The following is a 22984-nucleotide window of genomic DNA, read 5'->3' on the forward strand; positions in this document are numbered from 1 at the left end:
TGCAAAATCTTATTTTGTAATTACCCTGCATGAAAAAAACAAAAAATCTAAAGGTTTATTTATTTTTTCTTATTACTTGGTGTGACCCCAGATTCAATACAACGTTATCTGCAGTTGTTTGCTGGCTACGAGGATATATATGAACTATCCTTGCTAAATGGGACGTAATTAAAACTTAAGAGTTGTGCGTTAAAACGTTGTTAATTACGAATGTATACTCATGACGCCAACTCTCCTGCGTGCAGAAAGCATCTGCTGGTGAGTGTACCAAACGCGAGAGGTCAGTAACAAGGCAAAGAACCCTAAGCTGTTACACTCCACGGAGTCACTATTTAGGCGTAAACAGTCAACCAATCCTGATCGTCAGTGAAGTCACATGACAGTGACGTACCTCCCATTCCGCTAGTACATGCACTGTGAACTGCCAGAAGGTGCAACGTGTACGACACACCTGTGGCCTGGGAACATCGATGTGGCGTGGCAATTGTTTACTTTTGTAGTGGACTTTCCGGAGCGCGATTGATCCGTCAAATTCATTCCGATATAAGACTTCCACTAAACCGTTTGACACCCCCGCTCTATCACCGTCATCATGAGCACGAGTGGTGTTGCCTGCTCGTGGCCAGGCCTCACTCAAATGTCGAACACCTCGCTGAATCTATCACGAGTACGTCGGTCGTTGTTCGGACCTGTCGATCATGACTTAAACAGGCAATTCGTTCAAGACGAGATGAATGCGTTAGTCGACAGAGATACAAACAGATGGAATTTTGATTTCAAGAAAGAAATCCCTCTCGAAGGTCGCTACGATTGGCAGGCAGAATACGATAAGAGTCTCCGACATCCGCAACTGAACGAAACTGTCCCTAGTGAAGACATGAAAGGCGATGCGGCAAACGTAACGCATCCGTTCGCGGACTCTTGCTGCACTCCCCGTGCATCTCTTTCGGAAGCTGAGGAGCGGATACAGAGTGTCTGTGTTAAGGAAGATGAAGTATCCACACTGATGGATAGTCAAATTTCTGTTTCTGGTTGTGGGGTATGTTCGTCCCATGAATTACGCGGGCAGTCGCAAATAACAGGTAATTTTTGTTCATATTTTCCTCTTAATGCGAACGTTATTAACATGGACGTTAATATATTTTCCTCTTAATGCGAAAGTTATTGGATCCAGCAGAATGGCTAAAAAAAAAAAAAAACCCAATGGGAGTTCATGTCTTTCATCATCGGCCTTTGGAGTATAAAGATTGCTGAGGGTCAGCAGGTAGTAATAGGGGAAGTTAAAGAAAGGTAGAGTAGGATAGTAGGAGGTAAAAAGAGGCCTCAGTCAACCTGTTTAGCTGTGTAAACCCAGAGGTTGTGGCTAAAAGGTCTGTAAAACGTAATCTCCTTACACTTGTTCTAAAAAAAAAAAAACTTAAAATTTACACTTCACTTTATAGTAATAGGGGAAGTTAAAGAAAGGTAGAGTAGGATAGTAGGAGGTAAAAAGAGGCCTCAGTCAACCTGTTTAGCTGTGTAAACCCAAAGGTTGTGGCTAAAAGGTCTGTAAAACGTAATCTCCTTACACTTGTTCTAAAAAAAAAAAACTTAAAATTTACACTTCACTTTATACGAAAAAGATAACTTTAGGTTACATTAATCCAGGTGTCTAGAGACGTCATCTCGTAACCCCTAAAAAAAAAAAGAAAAGCGTTTGTTAATTAAAATTTGGAACTTAGATTGTGCTGAAAAAATGGCTAAAAGTTCTTAATTAGAACCTTTCCAGTTCTCCCATTTGTACTTCTATTTAAATTTTATTATATATAAATAAACATGGTGTATTAGATAAGATTAAATTTAAACAAAAAAAATTCCAAAATAGATAAAAATAATCTTAAATTTTATTAATATATTTTATAGTAAATATTAATATATATATTGTCTATTATTTCTTTATAAAAATCAGCAGTAACCACATTAGTTAAGTGCAATGATGATAAGAATTAATAGCGAAACCAGCAAATGTCGCATGCGCTAAATGTTATTTCGGTAACTCACATTCTTTACATTTTCACACTATATTATGTGTCCTATTCACAGTATTTATGTTATCGATCTCCTTCCATTCAGCTGTCTTAAGAATTCAGCACTATGCTACGCTCTTAAACAAAGGAAAATATGAAGAATAATGAAAAATTGTCGTTGCTTTGTCAAAATTCGCAATGGACTAGAAACATGTTTATACAACAAGATGGTGGTCATTATGAGTTTCGCATTTAAAAGTATTTTTCATTCATCTGTAGACCTCCAAGAGATTTTAATGAATCGTTTGTCTAAAATCTTTCATCATGTGTATGTTTCATAACCAAGAGCAAAAAGTAGGCTTAGATCGCTATAATAAACTTCAAAAAGAGTTTACTTAATTTTTATACAATAACATAAAAACCACATGTAGCTCATGTACATTCTTTCAAAACAAATGCTGAATTTATTTATCGCGAACTTCTATGTACGATACATCTTTTTTTTTATTTATTTACTTTGCTAGTTTTATCATCACAGCATATGATTATTAATATCAATATCAAAATTACATTAAAACAAATGGTGGAGTATTTTAATAAAGAATATTTATACAGCAGTTATTAAAATAACTGCTGTATAATTAATCATATCATCAGTATTCTAAAATTTAAAAAAATATTTCTTTGTTTTATTTTTAATTTATATGACTTCATAATTTTATAGAGAATTGATTTAGCAAATTCTAACATAAAGTGTATCATGAAGACGGTGATTGAAATCTAACCATTATATTCGTTGGACATTATAATTATAGTTCTATTTCATATGAAGGCTATCATTTCCATATAGCGCCACCTTTATGTTTTATCAGAGGATCACTACAATTAAAAAATGCCGCTAATTTACCTTCATCTGAAGTGTCTTTTATTTATTTATTTTAGCTGTTTATTTTAATTTCTGGCTCTCTAATAGCATAAAATTTTGATCCTATATTTAAAAAATAATAAAAGATAGAATATCGGCTTTATCCTTAACACAGATTAAAGCAACTTTAGAGTAATCCTCATAATGTTTAAAATTCATAATTCTTATAACTGTTTCAGAGTATTTTTTTAATAATCCTGGGTAATCTGGCGTCCATATAATTGATACTCCGCTCAATATGTTATTATTATGTAACATCCCCATGGAGTCACAAGGACACATCACGGCTCCCATATACAATGCAGAATTCGCCTTCTGCAACTACATACACTGATATAACATCTACTACACTTTGCACAGTATTTTCTATTATTTGTGTATTGCAATTCAAAAATAACCGACCATTTTGCAGAAGAAGAAAAACTTAATACCTCCGTGTGAAACTAGTTAACTTACTTTTTTTTAAAAGCATATATAAAAATTCTTGACAATGACGAAAATTGAATTCAGGGTTTCTTTTTTTCTACAGAGAAGAAAAAAATTAAAAAAATAATAATCACACTAATTACCTTGTATTATTAAAGGATTATTTATTTAGCTTCAATTTCTTTCGAATTTTTTTCTGAATTTAAAAGTTAAGACATTCCTATGTGCTTCGATGCATCATCGAAGTCCTTATAATTGGGAACATTTTTTTCAAATCACCAAAAGAAAGCAAGAGAAAATACAGCCAATATGGTTGTCAAACTAGAAGTCTATTCTGATTAAATTGTAATAATAATACTTTTATAAGTATTTTATATTGTACTCTAATTGTAAAATTCATTTTCCGAATAAATATAATTAAAAGCACTATTTTTCTTTTGAAAATAACTAATATTTTGTTCTTTTTTTTGGTCATGTTTTCAAGTTTTTATAGCCTCCGCTTCATATTTTCAAAGAATAGCCAATTCATCATAATAGGGAACGAAAATCGTTTGCTATTTTTAAATTGTAGATCAATGCTGCTTGAGTTGTAAAGCTTATTATTCGAGTTATGGGGAGAGGGATGGAAGAGAATAAAATTATAATAATGTGCAACTTTTTATAAATGCAAAACTAAACATTCAGTAAGAGAGAGCAGAAGAAATTTATCCCCCCCCCCAAAAAATGGACAACTTTATGGATCATCATATCAATGATGTAAGAAGACGATGTTTTTCTCCGATAATCTATTTATATAGCAGTTAGCAATGGGGAAAAATGAAATGACTTTATAATAAAATATTATTTAAATTAATAAATAATAGCTATCTCAATCACACAGAAAAATTAGATTATATTACAGCTTTATGTTTCTATAATATATATAATATTCGTTTTTTTCGGTGACATTCAACGCATCGTTATTCAGCTTATGAATTATTAAAATATGATTTGATGTGTTTAAGGGGGGGGATATTATAAGTTGATTTTATTTTAAAGCCGTCGTAGATAAATATTTAAATATGCATTCCAACAAACGTCATTATGTTTTGATTCAGCAACATCAATCATTCTTTTTTAAACCTAGCTCAACATTAAAGCTTCTCATTACTATAGCAGCAGTCAAAATACAACTTATAAAAATCGGTAATGCAGTTCCATTTATTATCTAAAGTAAACGTTGTCAACGAAACTAACTTAATGCACATGTTTATTATTATTATTATTTATTTATTTTTTAACGCAGGCGTTTTGTAATCCCTTTTTAAATTCTTCGTTGGAATCATCTGAATTGCAATACATGTTTATAAGAAATTCTGCGATTTCTTAATCAAATGAGCAAGGATACAAGACCACGTGGATTTCGTTATTTTAATTGCAAACTCATTTTTAGATTCGAATCAGCATTTTTTTTAATTAATAATTCCCTCCTAAAACTTGGATTCGAAAATTTAGTTTTAGAATTTATATGGAGAGTTAGATAGAAATTAAATAATTAATTTGACTAAATAAATATTGTTAGATTATATAGATTTAGATTATTTAGAAATTAAATTTAAAAAATAATCGCGACTAAGAAACATAATACAGAACTAAATAAATTAGAAATATATGACACATTTATATTTTCGTATTAATAAAGACAAGAACGTGATATAGGAAAATGAACAGATGTATATGCATTTACCTGAACACCTGTATCATAAACCAACTTGGAAAAAAAGGAAACGTCACAGCGCCAACCATACAGCGTACAGGTGCGTCAGCAATCACACTTCATAAGTTCATTCCTTATGTCATAAAGACGGATTAATTTATAAGGATAACATCCTAGATGAAGAATAACCTAAGATTTTGAATTTTATAGGATTCTAGTCAGTTGGAATCATCTGAATTGCAATACATGTTTATAAGAAATTCTGCGATTTCTTAATCAAATGAGCAAGGATACAAGACCACGTGGATTTCGTTATTTTAATTGCAAACTCATTTTTAGATTCGAATCAGCATTTTTTTTAATTAATAATTCCCTCCTAAAACTTGGATTCGAAAATTTAGTTTTAGAATTTATATGGAGAGTTAGATAGAAATTAAATAATTAATTTGACTAAATAAATATTGTTAGATTATATAGATTTAGATTATTTAGAAATTAAATTTAAAAAATAATCGCGACTAAGAAACATAATACAGAACTAAATAAATTAGAAATATATGACACATTTATATTTTCGTATTAATAAAGACAAGAACGTGATATAGGAAAATGAACAGATGTATATGCATTTACCTGAACACCTGTATCATAAACCAACTTGGAAAAAAAGGAAACGTCACAGCGCCAACCATACAGCGTACAGGTGCGTCAGCAATCACACTTCATAAGTTCATTCCTTATGTCATAAAGACGGATTAATTTATAAGGATAACATCCTAGATGAAGAATAACCTAAGATTTTGAATTTTATAGGATTCTAGTCAGAATCCCAGAAATAATTAATCATTTTGTTATTTTACAATATAGTAAAATATTTCAGAATTGTCAGTTTTAAAACTATGATGATATAATGATACCATCAAAACTCCCCTAATAAATAGTAATATAGTGGGTTGTCGTTCGAGCATTCAGTTCGTTTCAGACATGTCTGTTCGTGTATTTATGGAATGCATAAAACAAGAACAATGGGTGTGTAGAAAGGGGAAACCTTCAAGAGCATGCCATTAACCAAATCCGGTAAGCTAGAAAATGAGAAATTCCATTGTCTGTTGTAAGAATTGAACCCAAGTACGTAAGAGTTTATGTAGTGCATATTTTCAGTAAAACTACAGTAGTATCTCGCTAATCCGAACTAATAAAAACCACGCTCTTTCGGATTAGCGAATTTTCCCACGAGAGAGCGCAATAAATAGCGTTTAAGACAAACATAATAAGATTCTAATGGTACATCAATTTAATTCTGTAAATAAATGAAGTAACTGATAAAAAAAAAAGCTACTGTACTGTACTGTAATGTAAAACTTGAAAAATAATACAGTAACAAGTTTATTTTAGTAAAACATTTAGTTTGTATATATCTGTATTGTTGAATATTCTGATTTAATAAAATTGCGTAGTTCAGTACATAACTTAATTTGCGTAAAAAATATCACTTTCTTGTACACAACACACACAAAAAAAGTTTCACCAAATTACACACACAAAAAAGTATTTTTATTAGATAAAATATTGTGGAATGGCGTATCATTCTGCTTAGCCCATTCTTGCACTCATTAAAACTGTCAACTTGCCTCTTCATGTTTTACTTTTTTTTTTTTTTTGAGTTCTTTATCGTCATCATTGTCTTTTAATTCATTCTGTAGCGCCAAATTTATAATTTCAGCATCTGATTTGAAATCGAATTCACTTTCGATTCTACCTGTGATCCCTTCCGTAACATCTGTTTGTGAAATTTCAACATCTGGATTTATATTTTTAACCAAATTATGCACGTTTTGAATTTCCTCTTTTTGTGTATCACCGTAGTTATATTGGTAAATTCTAGAAGGCCACAGTTTTTAACGACAGCGGTGATTCATGCCGACAATACAGTACGTACTATATTCTCCAGTATAACCGTACAATCCACAGTATGAAAAAAATACTGTACTGCAATAATAATAAAATAAATAATAGTTAAAATAATAATTACTTTATACAATAATAGTACACAAAATAATAATACATAATTTTTTTCTTTCAAACCACAGTTCGGATTACTGGAGGGTTTGGACTAAAGATGTTCGGATTAGCGAGATACCGCTGTATAAAGTAAATTATGTCTTTTACTTAAGTCTTCTTAACTGTCCGAAGGCTTTTCAAACACAATTGCAAGTAAAAAAAAAAACATATTCTCAAGAATTCTTTGTATTAACATACTCTTTATAGTCGAGGTATCTACACTAGAAATGGGTGTTAATTCGCCTTAACACTGTAATCGACTCATCAGATAAAATGTTTCTTTACTAGAAGGCACCTCTTGATTACATTACAACCAAAAGCACACATTAAAATGGGCAAGCATTAATTAAAGATGAATGTTAGTGTCCGCCCACCATAATGACACTTTTTAAGATTTTTTTTTAAATTTAAATACTTGAATAACAAGTTATCAAGTTAAAGGCGAGTGGTAGAAATGTTAAGAGTTAATAAATTTCTATCCACTGTATTAGACTTGACATTACAAAACAAAAACCTCAGTGCAACAATGAAAATACTTTTCATAGGAGAAATTAAGAATAGATCGATAGAAGAAAAATTCTGCTATAGGATTTTTTTTTCTATCCTCCGTGAATTGCGAAATATGCGCAGTTTATGAGTTTTATAATAACCATTATAATAAAAATAATTTAAAATAAGTAAGTTTTAACTTAACATAGTAATATATCATCGTAAAATATTGAAGATTGCTTCTTACATATTCATTTATTACTAAAACTGATTATATTTCAACAGTAATTCTCATAGTGAGGAAATGAATTTGCGTAATAATAGTAAGATAAGTCATGTGAATCAATTATTTAACGATATTTTAGATTTTTCAAGTCGTATTACAACCAAGCTAAACGTGACACGGATTCTTGCCATCAAATTCAATTTCGGAGTTCTCTTTATCTGACTAACTTGATTTAAACTAGTTAAACGTGCTTTAAAGTCGCAACCGAGCAGTGGGATAGAAACAAATGGAGTGAAATTTGTGATATATTGATCGAATTAATAAATTCGTTTGACCGAGAGTCAAATACGAGGATAGGAATGGTCAGTTTGTGGTGTGCAGTACGATTTCCTGTATCCGAATGATTATGATATTATTGGCGAATGGAAATAATACCTTGGAATGCGGTTAGTGGCAAAAACAGTGTATGAAAGTACTTGTTAGTATTCTTTTATATTTAGATGGCGCTGCTATCAAATTGGTTATAAATGATTTTAATCTTAGAATTGTCATTGAAGCGCTTATTTTTACATAATACTTAAATATTACTGTTTTATAAATTTTGGAAATAGTAGCGCCTAAAAATCATAAAATAAATATTAAAATTAAATTATATTTTAATGCAAATAAAAATTATTTTCAAAAAAAAAGTAATTTTATTAATCCCACAAAAAGTACACCACTTATTGAATAAATAGTTTATTCTTTTATTGAACATAATTTGTTTCAGAAAAAAAAGAGGAGGAGGAATCGACCGTGAGATTAATACCCTTGGAGGGTAATGGATGGCAATGCTGTAGCCAATGAAGTTCTAACTGAGGCTCGGCTATTGCTGTTACCCTCCTGCCATGATCAGACAATAAACATCTTATCCATACACTGTCCTCTACAGATATAACGGGGAAGATGAAAAGCATTCTTGCTTCGCCCCTTTAAGCCAGTCCTTATAAGGAAGCGCTTTGAGGGAATGTGTTGAAGAGGTGTGATCGACCGTGAGATGCGGTGATTAATACCCTTGGAGGGTAATGGATGGCAATGCTGTAGCCAATGAAGTTCTGACTGAGGCTCGGCTATTGCTGTTACTCTCCTGCCATGATCAGAGCTTTAATAGCTCAATCAATAACGCCTTATCCCTGCACTGTCCTCTACAGATAACAGGGAATATAAAAAGCATTCTTGCTTCTCCCCTTTAAGCCAGTCCTTTTAAGGACTTTAAGAAAAAAAAAAGTTTTTCATGAGTTTACTTCGAAGCCATAAAAAAATATGTATATATATATATTATATATATATATATATGGATATGGATATATTATATATAAGCGTATGGATATGAATATATTATAGAGTTTATCCCTCTTTATTTTCTTATGTTTCAGACTGCTTTCTGAAAAAGAACGGTAGGTTCTGGCGGTTTGTCGGCCGCTTCGCCGAGCGAAGGCTTGGCGCTGTGGCGGACTTGCCTCTGGTTGTGCTGGGCTGAAATTCGGCTTGGTTGTCAGGTGAGGGTTTGCCAGACATTATTGTTCGAGTTGGCAGGGAAGAGAATAAAATTATAATGATGTGCAATGTCAGTTACTTGGACAGTGATCCCCTTGAGCGGGGGGGGGGGAATTGACAAGTTTGCAGATTCGGACGGTGGCCTTTTAAAGGATCCCCTTTTCAAGTTTTTGGAACTTGGCCAGTTTTGAATATGCTATGCCTATAGGTTTGAATTTTATGAAAAAGAACGTAAAGTTTAGAAAGCTATCAGATCCTATACTTAACTGACGGCTCTATTAAAATTCACAATTACATAATTTTGCTGTTAAAAAAAGAAAAAAAAAAGAAGAAGAAATTTTTCTGAGAATGAAAGTTATAGTAACTATGTCATAATTTCAAATTTTATTGTAGCGGATCCTCAAATTTTGAAATGTTTCCTTGAGTTCATCTTAACAGTATTTCGCATAACTATTTAACAATTAATAACTCAAGTTTCTTAATTTTTGACTGAATTGCACTTTGTAGTTTCTATAGCATTTAATAGAAAAATATTACAGTATAAAGCATTCTATACAGTATACCATGCTATCGAAAGATGGCACAACCTATAGAAAATTGTAGCAAATTTTGTGGGAATTCCATTATTTACAATTTCACTGAACTGAACCTGTGCCTAACGTATACTGTTTGCATAGATCATTATCAATACTTGATTTGCTGTTTTAGAAGATGCACGTCGCAAAAATGCTTATGCGAAGTGCACTCATTTTTGTAAAGTCACTTTCAGGAAAAACAAGAAATAGGGAAATGATTGCAGATAATAACACACACACACACATATAATTATATTAAGACTTTTTAAGTTCTACATAAATACAGTATTTTCTTATCTCAAAGCAGACGTGTTAATTATAAATTCGAATAATGTGCGTTTTTTTTATTCGTTTATGAACAAATTTATGGATATTTACGATTTTAGTGAAATATATCATCATGGAAAATAATAAAAAAAATTATATGATTATTGTAATTCAATTATTTTAATAATAATAATTAAATTATACTAAAATTATTGTACATAACCGAATTCAACAGATAATGTTTTTATACTGAGTAGCATTAATTTTAATAATTTAAAGACTTTTATATATATATATATATATATATATATATAAGTCTGGAAAGTTGGTCAGTGTATTAATGGTTTTGGTACCAGCGTTTCTCGATCTGCGTTTGTGTTACTGCTGTGTGTGTGTGTGTGTGTGTGTGTGTGTGTGTGTGTGTGTGTGTGTGTGTGTGTGTGTGTGTGTGTGTGTTTCTTGGTTGGAGAGTTATCGCTTTAGACAAGAATATTTGGATATCGGTGATCACCTTTCTGCATGCTACCTTCATCTGGAAGTGCATTAATGGTTCTTGATTGCAGAGTTTGTGGTAGCGACGGGGATTTTTTTCTTCTTAAAGTAAGATATTCATTTTACCTACTCTAAAAGATCACGTTAGCTTTCGGCACAGTAGGCTAGAGATAGTGGGAGGCTAGATTCGTGACTTTTGATGCCACTGATCGTACTGAATAAATTTCGGGTTCTGTTTCTTTCTTTGTTAGGGATTTTTGTATATAACTTAACAAAAATCAAAAAAAAAAAAAAATAATAGCGATTTGATATGAACGTATCACATTTTACATGAACCAGAAAACCGCAAGTTTCTCTGGTCCGAGAGTACATGCCAGAACTTCATAAGGAGAATCTCATTATGAAATTCTCACTTACATTAACGTAAGTGAAATTAGAAATTTACAGGATTTTTTTTTTACTTTATTTTTTAAGGATTTTTTATTCCTAACTTAACAAAAATTAATAAAGAAGCTATTTAATGTTTTTTTTTTTCACCTGTAGTCAGAAGCCACGAAAGGAAAATTAGCCTTTACAAAATTGTCCTACAATAAATAAAGCAAGTAGGAAAAATGTCTGGAAAATGTATCTGATATTTTTAATAGATGTGAATCCATTAAAAATATCAGATGATAGTTTAACTACATCTTACATTACAGAAAGATTAATTAAACTTAATGGAAGGAATAAATGACTACACAAGTACAGTATATATCTTTCCTAATAAAATTCATATAAGACAAAGAAATACCTCTTGGCCATAGAATTCTAAGAAATATTAGATAACTAACGTATTCCTTTTGAGGAAATACTTTCGGTTTATCTTAAGAATGCAATCCTAAAGAAAGGTCAGAAAAACAGATAATGATTAAATCATTTATTTGTTCTTATTAGAAGACGAGAAGATAGCAGACACTTTTGTCCTCAAAACTTTCAGTAATTTCGTTGCACACCAGTGAAGCATAAAGTCACGCCACTCCTTCACTTCCTTTCATTTCTATGCTTTCTACTAGGTAACATTTCTTAACTCATGCATTACTTAGTCATTCTAAACGAACCGCAACCAGCACAAAGACTTTCATATGTTTCTCAAGGCGTTTGAAGTTTCACCAATCGCTGTTGTTTACTAATAGAGTTAAAGAAATAAAATGTAGAGTAGAAATAATAAACTATGATATTGTTTATAATTAAATTAAAATATTTCCAAAATATTTGAATATTTTAAAACATTTTAGATAATTTATAATAAACCGATATTAAAATTGAATATATTATTTATGATTAATTATTTTAGATGCGTAATTTTTTTTAGGAATGAGGAACAGGTGACGCTGAAAATCGGGTTGATTCATTCAATCCAATGCTCTTGGAGGGTAATGGATGGCAATGCCGTAGCTAATGAAGTTTTAACTGAGGCTCGGCTATTGCTGTTACCCTCCTGCCATGATCAGAGCTTTAATAGCTCAATAACACCTTATCCCTACACTGTCCTCTACAGATAACGGGGAAGATGAAAAGCATTCTTGCTTCACCCCTTTAAGCCAGTCCTTATAAGGACTATAAGGTAATTTTTTTTAAGAGAAAAATTAATCGACCGTGAGATGCGGTGATTGATTCATTAATGCCCTGGGAGGTAATGGATGGCAATGCAATGCTGTACCAATGAAGTTTAACTGAGGTTCGGCTGTTGCTGTTACCCCTTGGGCGATGAGTTTTTGAGTTCGCTCTCTTAAGGTTTTTGCCTTAAGGGAGCACTTTGAGTCTCGGGGGAAAGTGTTCTCCGGCACGGCCCGCTGAGGGGCTTTGTCGGTGAATTATTTTCCTCGGAATTTGAGCGGTTCTGCTCGGTGGTGGGGGAGCCCGTCACTGAGTGGAACCAACGCTGAGATATGGACGGTCTTTCGCCCACTATATGGAGTGGCCTAGAGATCGTCCGATTTTTTGAGATTTCACCTTTACTTACATAGTCGGTGATTAATACCCTTGGAGGGTAATGGATTTGAATGCGGTAGCCAATGAAGTTCTAACTGAGGCGTGGCTATTGCTGTTACCCTCCTGCTATGATCAGAGCTTTAATAGCTCAATAACACCTTATCCCTACACAGTTCTCTACAGATAACGGGGAAGATGAAAAGCATTCTTGCTTTGCCCCTTTAAACCAGTCCTTATAAGGATAAGGATAATTTTTTTAATTAATGTCATCTGATGAAATCCACTTAACTCAGTCATGCAGAATGGTTCACGAAAAAATTTAAGAGAGAATGAAATAGAATATCAAAATTCTATAAGAACTTAGCCTTATAAAGCGTAAAGTCATGTGTTTTTAGATTAAGTAAAAACAAAATAATTTAGAGAAGAGTATAATTTAGTATTGTATTTAGACGAACCGCAACGAGCACAAAGACTTTTGTGTTTCTCAAGGTGTTTGAAATTTTACCAGCCGCTATTGTTTACAAATATAGTTAAAGAAGTAAAACGTACACCATATAGTAAAAATAATACACTATAATATTATTTATAACTGAGATAAAATATTTGAACAGTTTAAATATTTTAACTAATTTATAGTACACCTATATTTAAATTGAATATATTTTATATATCAATATCAGCCATTATCGATCCATTGCTGGGGAGATAAGGTAAGTTGAGCTTACGAGAGGTAAGCTCAAAATTGGATTTTCAATCCAATATACCCTTGGAGGGTAATGGATAGCAATGCTGTAGCCAATGAAGTTCTAACTGAGGCTCGGCTATTGCTGTTACCCTCCTGCCATGATCAGAGCTTTAATAGCTCATTAACACCTTATCCATACACTGTCCTCTACAGATAACGGGGAATATGAAAAGCATTCTTGCTTCGCCCCTTTAAGCCAGTCCTTATTAGATCCATTGCTGGTGGCTCGGCTATTGCCGTTACCCAGCCATGATGTGTGTTAACGTTCCAGTTTAACTCATTTCCAAACCTTTTGGCTCAGATCAAGTGTGTAGTTCATTTTTGTGAACTTTCCCCATAAGTGATTAGCAAATTGTTTAGCTAAGCGCAAATTGTAGTATAGTATATGTTAGCTCAGTTATTATCGGCAAAGCGTCTCATAGAGGCACTTGATAATAAACTACAGCAGCAGATACAGAATAAACCCCAGACTGGGGCAAGAACAACACACTCGGTGGTGGGAATAGCTTAGGCCCCGCCCTCACCAGCATGGCTTTGCCGCGTACGCGGACCCTTGGAATCGAAGTGGAAGCTGATCTACGACCTCGATGTTTGGCCAAAGCCCTCATCGAAAGCGTCGGCGCTGAGCAGATTTTTGGGTTTACTCCCTTTGGTGGTGGCCGCTTCCAAGTAGTAGTAAGGAGTGAGCAAACAAGAGACAAACTACTTGCAGGATTCGAATGTAATGGAAAAACAATAGTTCCATTTTTGGTAGGGAGCATTACCAAACTACTTAGAATCCCCAGATTCCCTTTAGAATATATTGAAACCGATGTAAAGATCATCCACGAAATATTCGGGAAATGGGGCGTTATATACACAAGGTGGAAGTCCTAAATGACGCAGAAAACCCCAAATGGAACTCGGGTGAAGTCCACATCTCCCTCGAGATGAAAACGCCCGTTCCCAACTTCATTATTATTGTATCCGCCAGAGTAATGATAAATTACCCTGGTGTAAAAAAACAATGTTTTAGATGTGGTGCTTTCACTCACCTTGGGGCGGACTGTCCTAGAGTGAAATGTAAAAACTGCCTCAAAGCAGGCCACAACCAAGAAAACTGTGAGTCAGCTTGCCTGAAATGTGGGATCATTGACCACAAAGTGGACACATGCCCATCCAGAACCCTTGCTGAGAGGATGGGTGGTGCAATCACGCCAGCAACTCCACCAAGCAATGGAAATGACACACCACAGGAAGCTTCTCCTCCTTTCGAGGCTGCTCCTGATATAACAGAAATCCATACCTCCACGTCTAAGAAAAACCGAAAGGGGGAAAAAACTTCCACAAGCAGTAAAATCCAACAAGAAGAAACAGTCGCTATTGAAACCATCAATACCAATATAGATAGTAATACAGATGATATAGATAGGGAAGAAGGAAAGATGGAGGTGAACACCAACACCTCCAAACAGCCATTAAGCCCACAGGAAGAAGAGTTGGTAACGCCCAAAACAGCAAAAGTATCTGAGACCGCCCACCCAGAAGTCCCTTACGCGAAAGCAGGGGAGACTCTCAGCCATCTCATCAGAGGTATCCCAGGGATGGCGCAAAAATTCAAAGAAGCGATAAACAAAATAGGAGAACATGGATCTGACATCGTCAGTGCAAAATGGGGTGACATCAGCAAAATCACCCCTGAACAAGTAGAGGTAGCCCAGGATTTAGACGAGGAGGCAGCTTCGGCGTTCTTCATAGCTCTCTGCAAACTAGACATGGCCAAGAGAAGTGAGGTGGCCAAAAGAATAATAACTGCCCACAAGAAAAGAAAGACACAGTAACCACCTTGTGGGGTTTCTGTACACAGCTTCACCGGTTTCAGCTATCACAGGTGGGGGAGGACCTGAGAACCCGAGCGGCGAAGGCTTACAGCGAGGCGGTGCAGTTCCTTGTGAGCTGCATCACTCCGGCCAGATCCTTCCTCCACCTCTATGTTTAACTTTCAATTTTTGCTTTTCTGTGTACTTTTTTGTTTTTGTTTTGTTGCATGTTTCCTTTTTAGGATTTTTCCTTTTTTGTAAAGTGAAAAATCAACGACCGTTTTAGAAACGCCCCTGGGGGGGCAAACAGCTAAAACAAGTCAACTGAGGCCTCTTTAACCTACTACCACTATGCACTCTATCTTTTTTTCCTACTCCTACTATCTGCTGACTCTCAGCCTATCTTACTCTACAGGCCGATGATGAAGATTTGTTGAACTCACAAATTATTATTATTATAGAATAGAATTGTCTTCCACATAGTCTTTAGGTTATTTACACTTGTTAAATTTGCTTAGTCTCTCCTTTTTTTATCTCTTCAGGATTTTTCCTTTTAAATGTGAAAAATCAACGACCGTTTTAGAAGCACCCCTGGGGGGTCAACAGCTAAAACAGGTCAGCTGAGGCCTCTTTCATCTACTCTACTACTATGCAGTCTATCTTTATTTCCTCTCCTACTATCTGCTGAACCTCAGCCTATCTCACTCCACAGGCCAATGATGAGATACGTTGAACTCACAAAATTATTATAGCCTTTTGTTCAATAACACTCCGTCCACACAGATTTTCTTCATTCAGATGATGGGATAAAGAGTCAAGAAATCAGTCCATCGCCCAGTTCTTTTAAGAACTTTAAGATCCGCTGCTGGAAGAAGGCCTTTCTAAGATTACTCCAACACTCTCTGTCCATGGCTCTCCTTTTCCATGTCATTCCTGCAAATCTGATGATATCATCAATCCACCGTGATTTCGGTCAGCGTTGTAGTCGTTTTTCCTCTCGTGAAATCCAGTCCAATACTTCTTTTGTCCATCGCTGATCTTTTCTTCGGGCAATATGCCCAACCCATTACCACTTCAGATGTTTCACTCTTCCTATGATGTCAGAGACTTTGGTTTGATTTCTTATCCATGTATTCCTTTTGTGATCCAATCTTGTGATACCAAGCATACTAAATTGTGTTGTTCTTAATTTTTGAATTTGCTTTGCATTCAGTGCCCATGTTTCACACAGCCATATGTCAGTATAGGAAGAGTACATTGGTTAAAAACCTTTTTCTTCAGGCATAATGATAGTTGGCTTTTGAATATTGAATGTAATTTTCCAAATGCTTTCCACCCAAGCATCGCACGCCTTTTAATTTCATCCATTGATATCTGTTGTCCTAAGTATATGTAATGATCTACTTGCTTAATTTCCTCATTATTGATTATTATTATTTCTGGTTGGACATAACTATTGAACATAACTTGGGTCTTCTTTAGGCCTGCTGTTCTGCTAGCAATTTGGAGCCCATGGATACGGGTCTGTAATTCATGTGCAGTTGAAGTAAAGATAACTATGTCATCTGCAAGCATAAATGGCTTAAATATCTTCCATTTATCTTCAGACCTTTCCCTTCCCTTATTCCTTATTTCTATTACCGCGTTTTTAAGATGCAGTTCAATAATTGTTTTGTTTTATCAATGTATAGCAGGTGTGTACTAAGAATGTTGTTATCCCTAACAGTGGGTGTGACACTGAACGTATCAGTACAAAGCTCTACTGTTCAACATTTCTTTCCCATAGAGGATTTCGAGAGGGAAAAAAAAAAAAAAAGGAATTCTCGGTATCTAAGTACCGGTGGTAGCAATGGCATTAGAACAATGTGTTTGTTCATGCAAAATAGGAAATTAATGCAAATAGAAAAGTAACACCGACTCTGCGAAAAGGGTTGACACCCTGCATTCATCGGTTTTGGGTGGGGACATTTGGAATGACCCCTGCGTGTTTACTAACAACAAAATAAATGGGGCAACAACGCCCCGAAAACGAGTAGAACAAGATTTGTACAGGAACATTTCTTTAGTTATAGTTGCTTTAGAATACAACACATTGTGTCAGGATATATCAAATAAAAGATATATTTGCTGCTGATCTCTTAGCAACGCTTTTCAGCGAAATTGCATTATAGTAGGAAACAGGTCCGTTATGCATATGATGCGATGAAAAAGAATTTAATAATAGTTTAAAATATTTTTGCTTTTCGTATATCGATCTATTTATAGCTTAAATAGATCAATAGACAAAGAGGGTTATGAACAGGCTCGAAGAAATTTGACTCCTTACACACACACACACACACACACACACACACACACACACACACACACACACACACACACACACACACACACACACACACACACACACACACACACACACACACACACACACACACACACACACAGCAGAATACAGAGATGGAATAAATCCTTTCATGTTTTTTTTTTAATTTGTTCAGTTCAATAGCCTATTATTATGACCAAGTCATTTGCTACATTTTGCCCCTATAAAAGGGATCCTCACCTTCTCTTCTAGACAAGATTCGAACCCAAGCGTTTCTAACTAAAGAATTTGGTAGTTCGGGCACTGCGCTACACAGCTGTCCTCAACAAGTGAAAATTAGGTTAAGGAAGAGGTCAAATTAATTGACCTTAATAGGCCATTTGGCGTATTATAGCAATAACACATGATTGATAGGATGATAATAGGACAGCCATACATCAGTTTCTCACTTAAAAAAAAAAAAAACTGCGTGCCTGCAATTCACGAGGATTGTTTCAAAAGTTCTGCACACTGTGTTACTATTGTTAAGCCAAACATTTATTTAACAAAATACATTTACAGGCGTTAAGTGTAATATTAATTATTTTATTCTACCTTATCAACGCAATCCAACATTTGGATAAATTCGTATTCCATCAGCAAATTTTTTTTGTGTTTCATGTTTTTTCATTTTGACAGAAACCTCATCAATGGTAAAGTGTTCCCATGTAATGGTTCTTCCTAGTTAGGAAACAGATCGAAGTCTGAGAACTGAAGTTCGGACTATATCATGCAAAATGCGCGATATTTCACTTGATACAGATATTTCCGCCATTTGGGAGTCTTATTTTGCAGAAAAAGAACACACACACACAAAAAAAAAAAAAAAAAAAAACGAGCACACCACATTTTTACTCAAAAACTGGCTTACCACTGACGTGAAGGTGGAAATATGGACGTCATCCCACGCGTGCGCAGTTTGCTTAAATTTTTGAAATGAACCTCGTATGCATCAAATTCAGTGAACTCGCAAAGCGAGTATAAAGCATTTTCCGAGATAATTAAAAATAAACAAAAAGTGGTTGAATGACCGAAGACGATGGAAACAAGACGACATTTTGATTTAGTCAACGTCATTTATCTATATGTGGGAGTTTTCCTTTCTGGGAGTATTTCATTTCTTAATAGTTGACTGAAAAGAATTTTCTGTTTACCGTTATCTGACACTGTTCCATAAATTATCCATGCCTCTTACTACGTTGCAAAACTTTAAGGAAATCGATGTATTTATATTTGTAATCGCCCTTAGCGTCCGTAAACAATGGGCTACTCTAACATTATCTTTTCGAGAAGTTAGGACAGCAAAATAATCTGTTTAATCAGGTGCGGCTCGTACATAGGCACTGCGGAACTGCAGCACCCCCAATTTTTCTCGATATATAAATATATTTATTTATATTTGTTTGTACTATTTAATTTTATCATCAACAATCCTATACAATTCTCTTATTTTGTATAAAAAATAATAAAAATCCATCTTATTGCACTTAGGAGGGCAAAGGACGCTAGCGGCACTGTTTACCACAGTGTCTTATTGCTACACGCGCAAGCATATGCACGTCATAGCGAGATACGAGCTATTAGCGTAATGCGGCACTGTCCGTCGCGCAGTTCCTCTGTTGTTTATATGCTGTTTACGCCAGTAGTAGAGTGTTCGTAATGCTTATCGTGTTTGCTCCGTCTCTTTAAATATTTGGACATTACAATTAAAGGATTTAATTGTAATGTCCAAAAATTGTAAATCCACTCCTTTAATTACAATTAAAGGAATGGATTTTATTTTTTAAGTAATTTTGAATTATACTAAAGTATAATTTTATCGATAATAAACAATATTTTTTCATGAAACAAAACAAGAAGAATATATTTTATTTTTAAGTAATTTTGAATTATACCAAACTGTATAATTTTATCGATAATAAACAATATTTTTTCATGTTTAATGTTTACCATAATTTTGATATTTTATCCAAACACGTATACACTGTACTTACAGTATGTATGCATATTTCGAAAGTTGCAGCCCCCCCCCCCCACTGAGTTTAATACATTGTGCAATATTATTTAGAGGTGTTTATTGTCTTCTTTATTTTAATTCAATTCATGTTCATTCAATTTTCACTCATGTTTGTGAAGAGAGTATTCACTAAAATTTCCCTTTTGTTTATATGTACGACAGTAAAAGAACGGTTGATCAATGGAGCGAAGTTACAAACAACAATAATAATAATAATAAAAAAGGTTTCATCTGCATTTAATTGTATCCATTTAGGATATCCGAAGTTTTCTGAAAAAAAAAAAAATGAGGTAATGCCAAATTCTTGGAAAAATATTGTCTAGTAATAAACAGAAATCTTATAAAATTAATAATTTTATTTGCTATAAAAATACAATTAATAAACGCTTACTTCTATTGATGTTACTCAAATGTCAAAAGGTCTCCAGCGAATCTTCCAAAGTTCTCTGTGTTAAATATTGAATAAAACGAATTATAGTATATAACGGCAGTTATTATAGCTGGACCCTCCTTCACGGTATTTTAATTTTCAGCCTTTATATATATTCAATTTTATTATTTTTAAGTAATAAAAGTAATTTATTACTAACTTAATTTTATTTTATTATCGAAAGTTGCATTTATTAAGAAAAATAAACAACAATGCCTTTTACGAGTTCAATTTCTAGAAAAGCAAATAACATTTTAGTAAAAATTGTATTTATTTTTTAGACTTTCTCGTCATTACGTTATTTGATGAACGATTATGTTGAAAAACTTAACAATGGAAATAATATCTTCTGAATCAAATATTAGTCTCGTGCACAGGTACACTAATAATTATTGTAATATAATGAATAATGTGAATTTCATATTGAAAATAAAAAAATATATATAAAAATGTTATAAAAAAACCGAATCAAACTTGAAGATTTTAGCGATTGAAAATGAAAACACCGTAATACAAAATATTCAAGAGGGTGCAGTTAGGATTAATCAATATTTAAGGTAGAAAAAGAGCCGTCAAAAACTGAAATATGGAAAGATAGTTGGAGTACCTGATAGTCCACCAGAAATGGTCAAATCTGGAAGCATGCAATGGCTGCGTTGCATAATTCAAAAGACGTGGTGAGGTCAGTTTCCAAATGACTGAGCATTTTCCCTATTGAGTATTCTAGATAAGATTTGTGCAACAATACTTGAAAAGAGGCTAAGAAAATTCAAGAGAAACTTGTAGAACAAAATCTGGGTTCAGGCCAAATAGAGATTGTCGAAATCGGATTTTCACTTTAAGACAAACGCTTAAGAAATCATGAGAATATAACAAGGATCTGTATTTATCTGTATTTTCCTTATCCCTTAGGATTGGTTGAGGTTGTGCACTCCAATGAGAGACTTCTAAGTAGGTATTTTTTTACTGTAGATCCATGCACGTTCACGGACCTGTTCCGAGAGACGAAAAATCCAAGTTTCTGGGAGAAAAACATCCTCTACTTTCGTATGACAATAACTCACTCACTTTTAGTCGAAATAGACGAGATAAAGGTTCCTCCCATCATGGACGGGAATCGAACCCAGGTCTTTTCGACCAAAGGACTTCGTCTATACCGACGAGCTACGGAGGCTCTCATTTAAGTTTTGTAGATTCTCATGGCGACAAGGTGCCATGAGAATCAACAGTTGTATTTGAAGGAGGTATAGGTAGATAGGTTCAGGTGTGAGACAAGATGATATTATACTTCTAAATACAGTTCAAGACTGCAGGATTGGTTAACTAAACTGAATAACCTTAGTAATAAATTCAGTATGATTACCAATGAAAGCTATGAAAATAGAGAAGATTGAAAACATTAATTGTATTCTGAATGGAAAATTTATAGAACAAGTAAAATATTTTCGTTATCTAAGTACAATTTTTTGTGTGTAGATGACAAATTAAATATAGAAACAGACAAACAAAATATGCAAAATGGATATGTTAGGGAGCCGCCTGCATAAATTGATATAGAATAAGAGAAAAATTAGTCTAACCACTAGACCAGTAGTACACAAGAGAGGAGTTTTCAAACTAGTTTTAATTTATGGTTATGAAAGTTCTTGGCCAGAAGTAAAGCAGTTGATGAAAGACCGTAGACAACAGATATGAGAACTGTTCTGAGTAAGATCATAAAGACCATAGACAGCAGATATGAGAGTGTCGTTGTTCTGAGTAAGATCAGCGGAGGGAACAAATGATATCGATGGCCGAATCATATTAAAAATAAAATTATTACAAAAAAAACTTGATTTTGTTAGCATTCAAGAATGTGCTAGAAGAATTAATCTCAGACGGTATGGTTATTTAAACAGAATGGAAGGGGTTACAAAACAAGTGTTCCTTGCTTGGATAGTAGGAAAATGACTTAGAGGAAGACCAAGATCTAAGTAGTTGATATGGTCAGAAGTACCTTAGAAGACAGCAACATAAGATCTGATAATATTAGAATTGTGACAGAAGAACCGACGTTTGGATGGAAACTATCGTCAATTAATGTCGACCAGGGAAAAAAAAAACCCAAATTTGCTTAACCCACAAAACAACAATTATCAAGATCAAGAATCACTCCAAGATATTTAACTTCAGTCTGCCATGGAATCTTTACTCCCAATAAATAAATGTCCTCCATGCTATGAATTTTCTTTCTAGTAAACAGTATGGCTGAGCTTTTCTGGGGGTTGATTTGGATCCTTCAGTCTGCCATCCACTTTTCTAAAATGTGTATGCTGGTTTGAAGTCTTCTAGTTGCCAGTTTTGGGCTCAGAGATCTTGCCATTAATGCAGTATCATCTGCATATAATGCAGTGAATGTTGTTCCCTGAGGTACGCCTGTCGAGACCCTGCTTCTGGTCGAAACCGTTTCGCCGACCCTGACCTGCATATATCTGTCTTTCAGGTAAGAGTGGATTATTTTTATTAACTTGCTTGACAAGTTAAATTTTATCAGTTTGTAGAGAAGGCCTTGATGCCATACTTTGTCAAACGCCTTTTCTGCGTCGATGAAGATGGCAGCTGTATTGAGTTTCCAGTTATAGCCTTTAGTAATGATTTCTACCAGCCGGTGTACTTGTTGAGCTGTACTATGGGCCTTACGGAAGCCAAACTGTTCGTTAGGCATAATTCCTAACTTATCTCTTTCTGCTTGGAATCTTGAGAGGATCACTTTCGCTGTCACCTTTCCGAGGCTGGACAACAGGCTTATGGGTCTGTAGCTTTCGGGAAGATGAGGATTTTTTCTTGGCTTCTTCAATGGCATGATGGTGGCTGTTTTCCATGTAGTGGAAAATGCTGGAATTTTAAAATGGCATTTGTAATGTTGACGAGATGGACTATGGGCAACAATTATCCTTCTGTTGTCCATATATAATTCTA

General features: G+C 34.1%; 1 protein-coding gene across 1 annotated transcript in view; it reads left to right on the plus strand.

The window, feature by feature from the left end:
• The first annotated feature begins 471 nt into the window (after window positions 1-471).
• The window catches only part of LOC150104909 (uncharacterized), a 51668-nt gene continuing 29155 nt past the window's right edge, over window positions 472-22984 (plus strand). Inside the window, exon 1 of the mRNA XM_090396050.1 lies at window positions 472-1082. Coding sequence (XP_090252176.1) covers window positions 593-1082 — 490 coding nt within the window. The 5' untranslated portion in view covers window positions 472-592. The remainder of the gene's footprint in view (window positions 1083-22984) is intronic.

The sequence above is a fragment of the Typopeltis vanoorti genome, chromosome 7, assembly GCF_054136105.1.
Source record: "Typopeltis vanoorti isolate ZY-2024b chromosome 7, IOZ_Tvanoo_1.0, whole genome shotgun sequence".
In the NCBI taxonomy this organism is placed as follows: domain Eukaryota; kingdom Metazoa; phylum Arthropoda; class Arachnida; order Uropygi; family Thelyphonidae; genus Typopeltis; species Typopeltis vanoorti.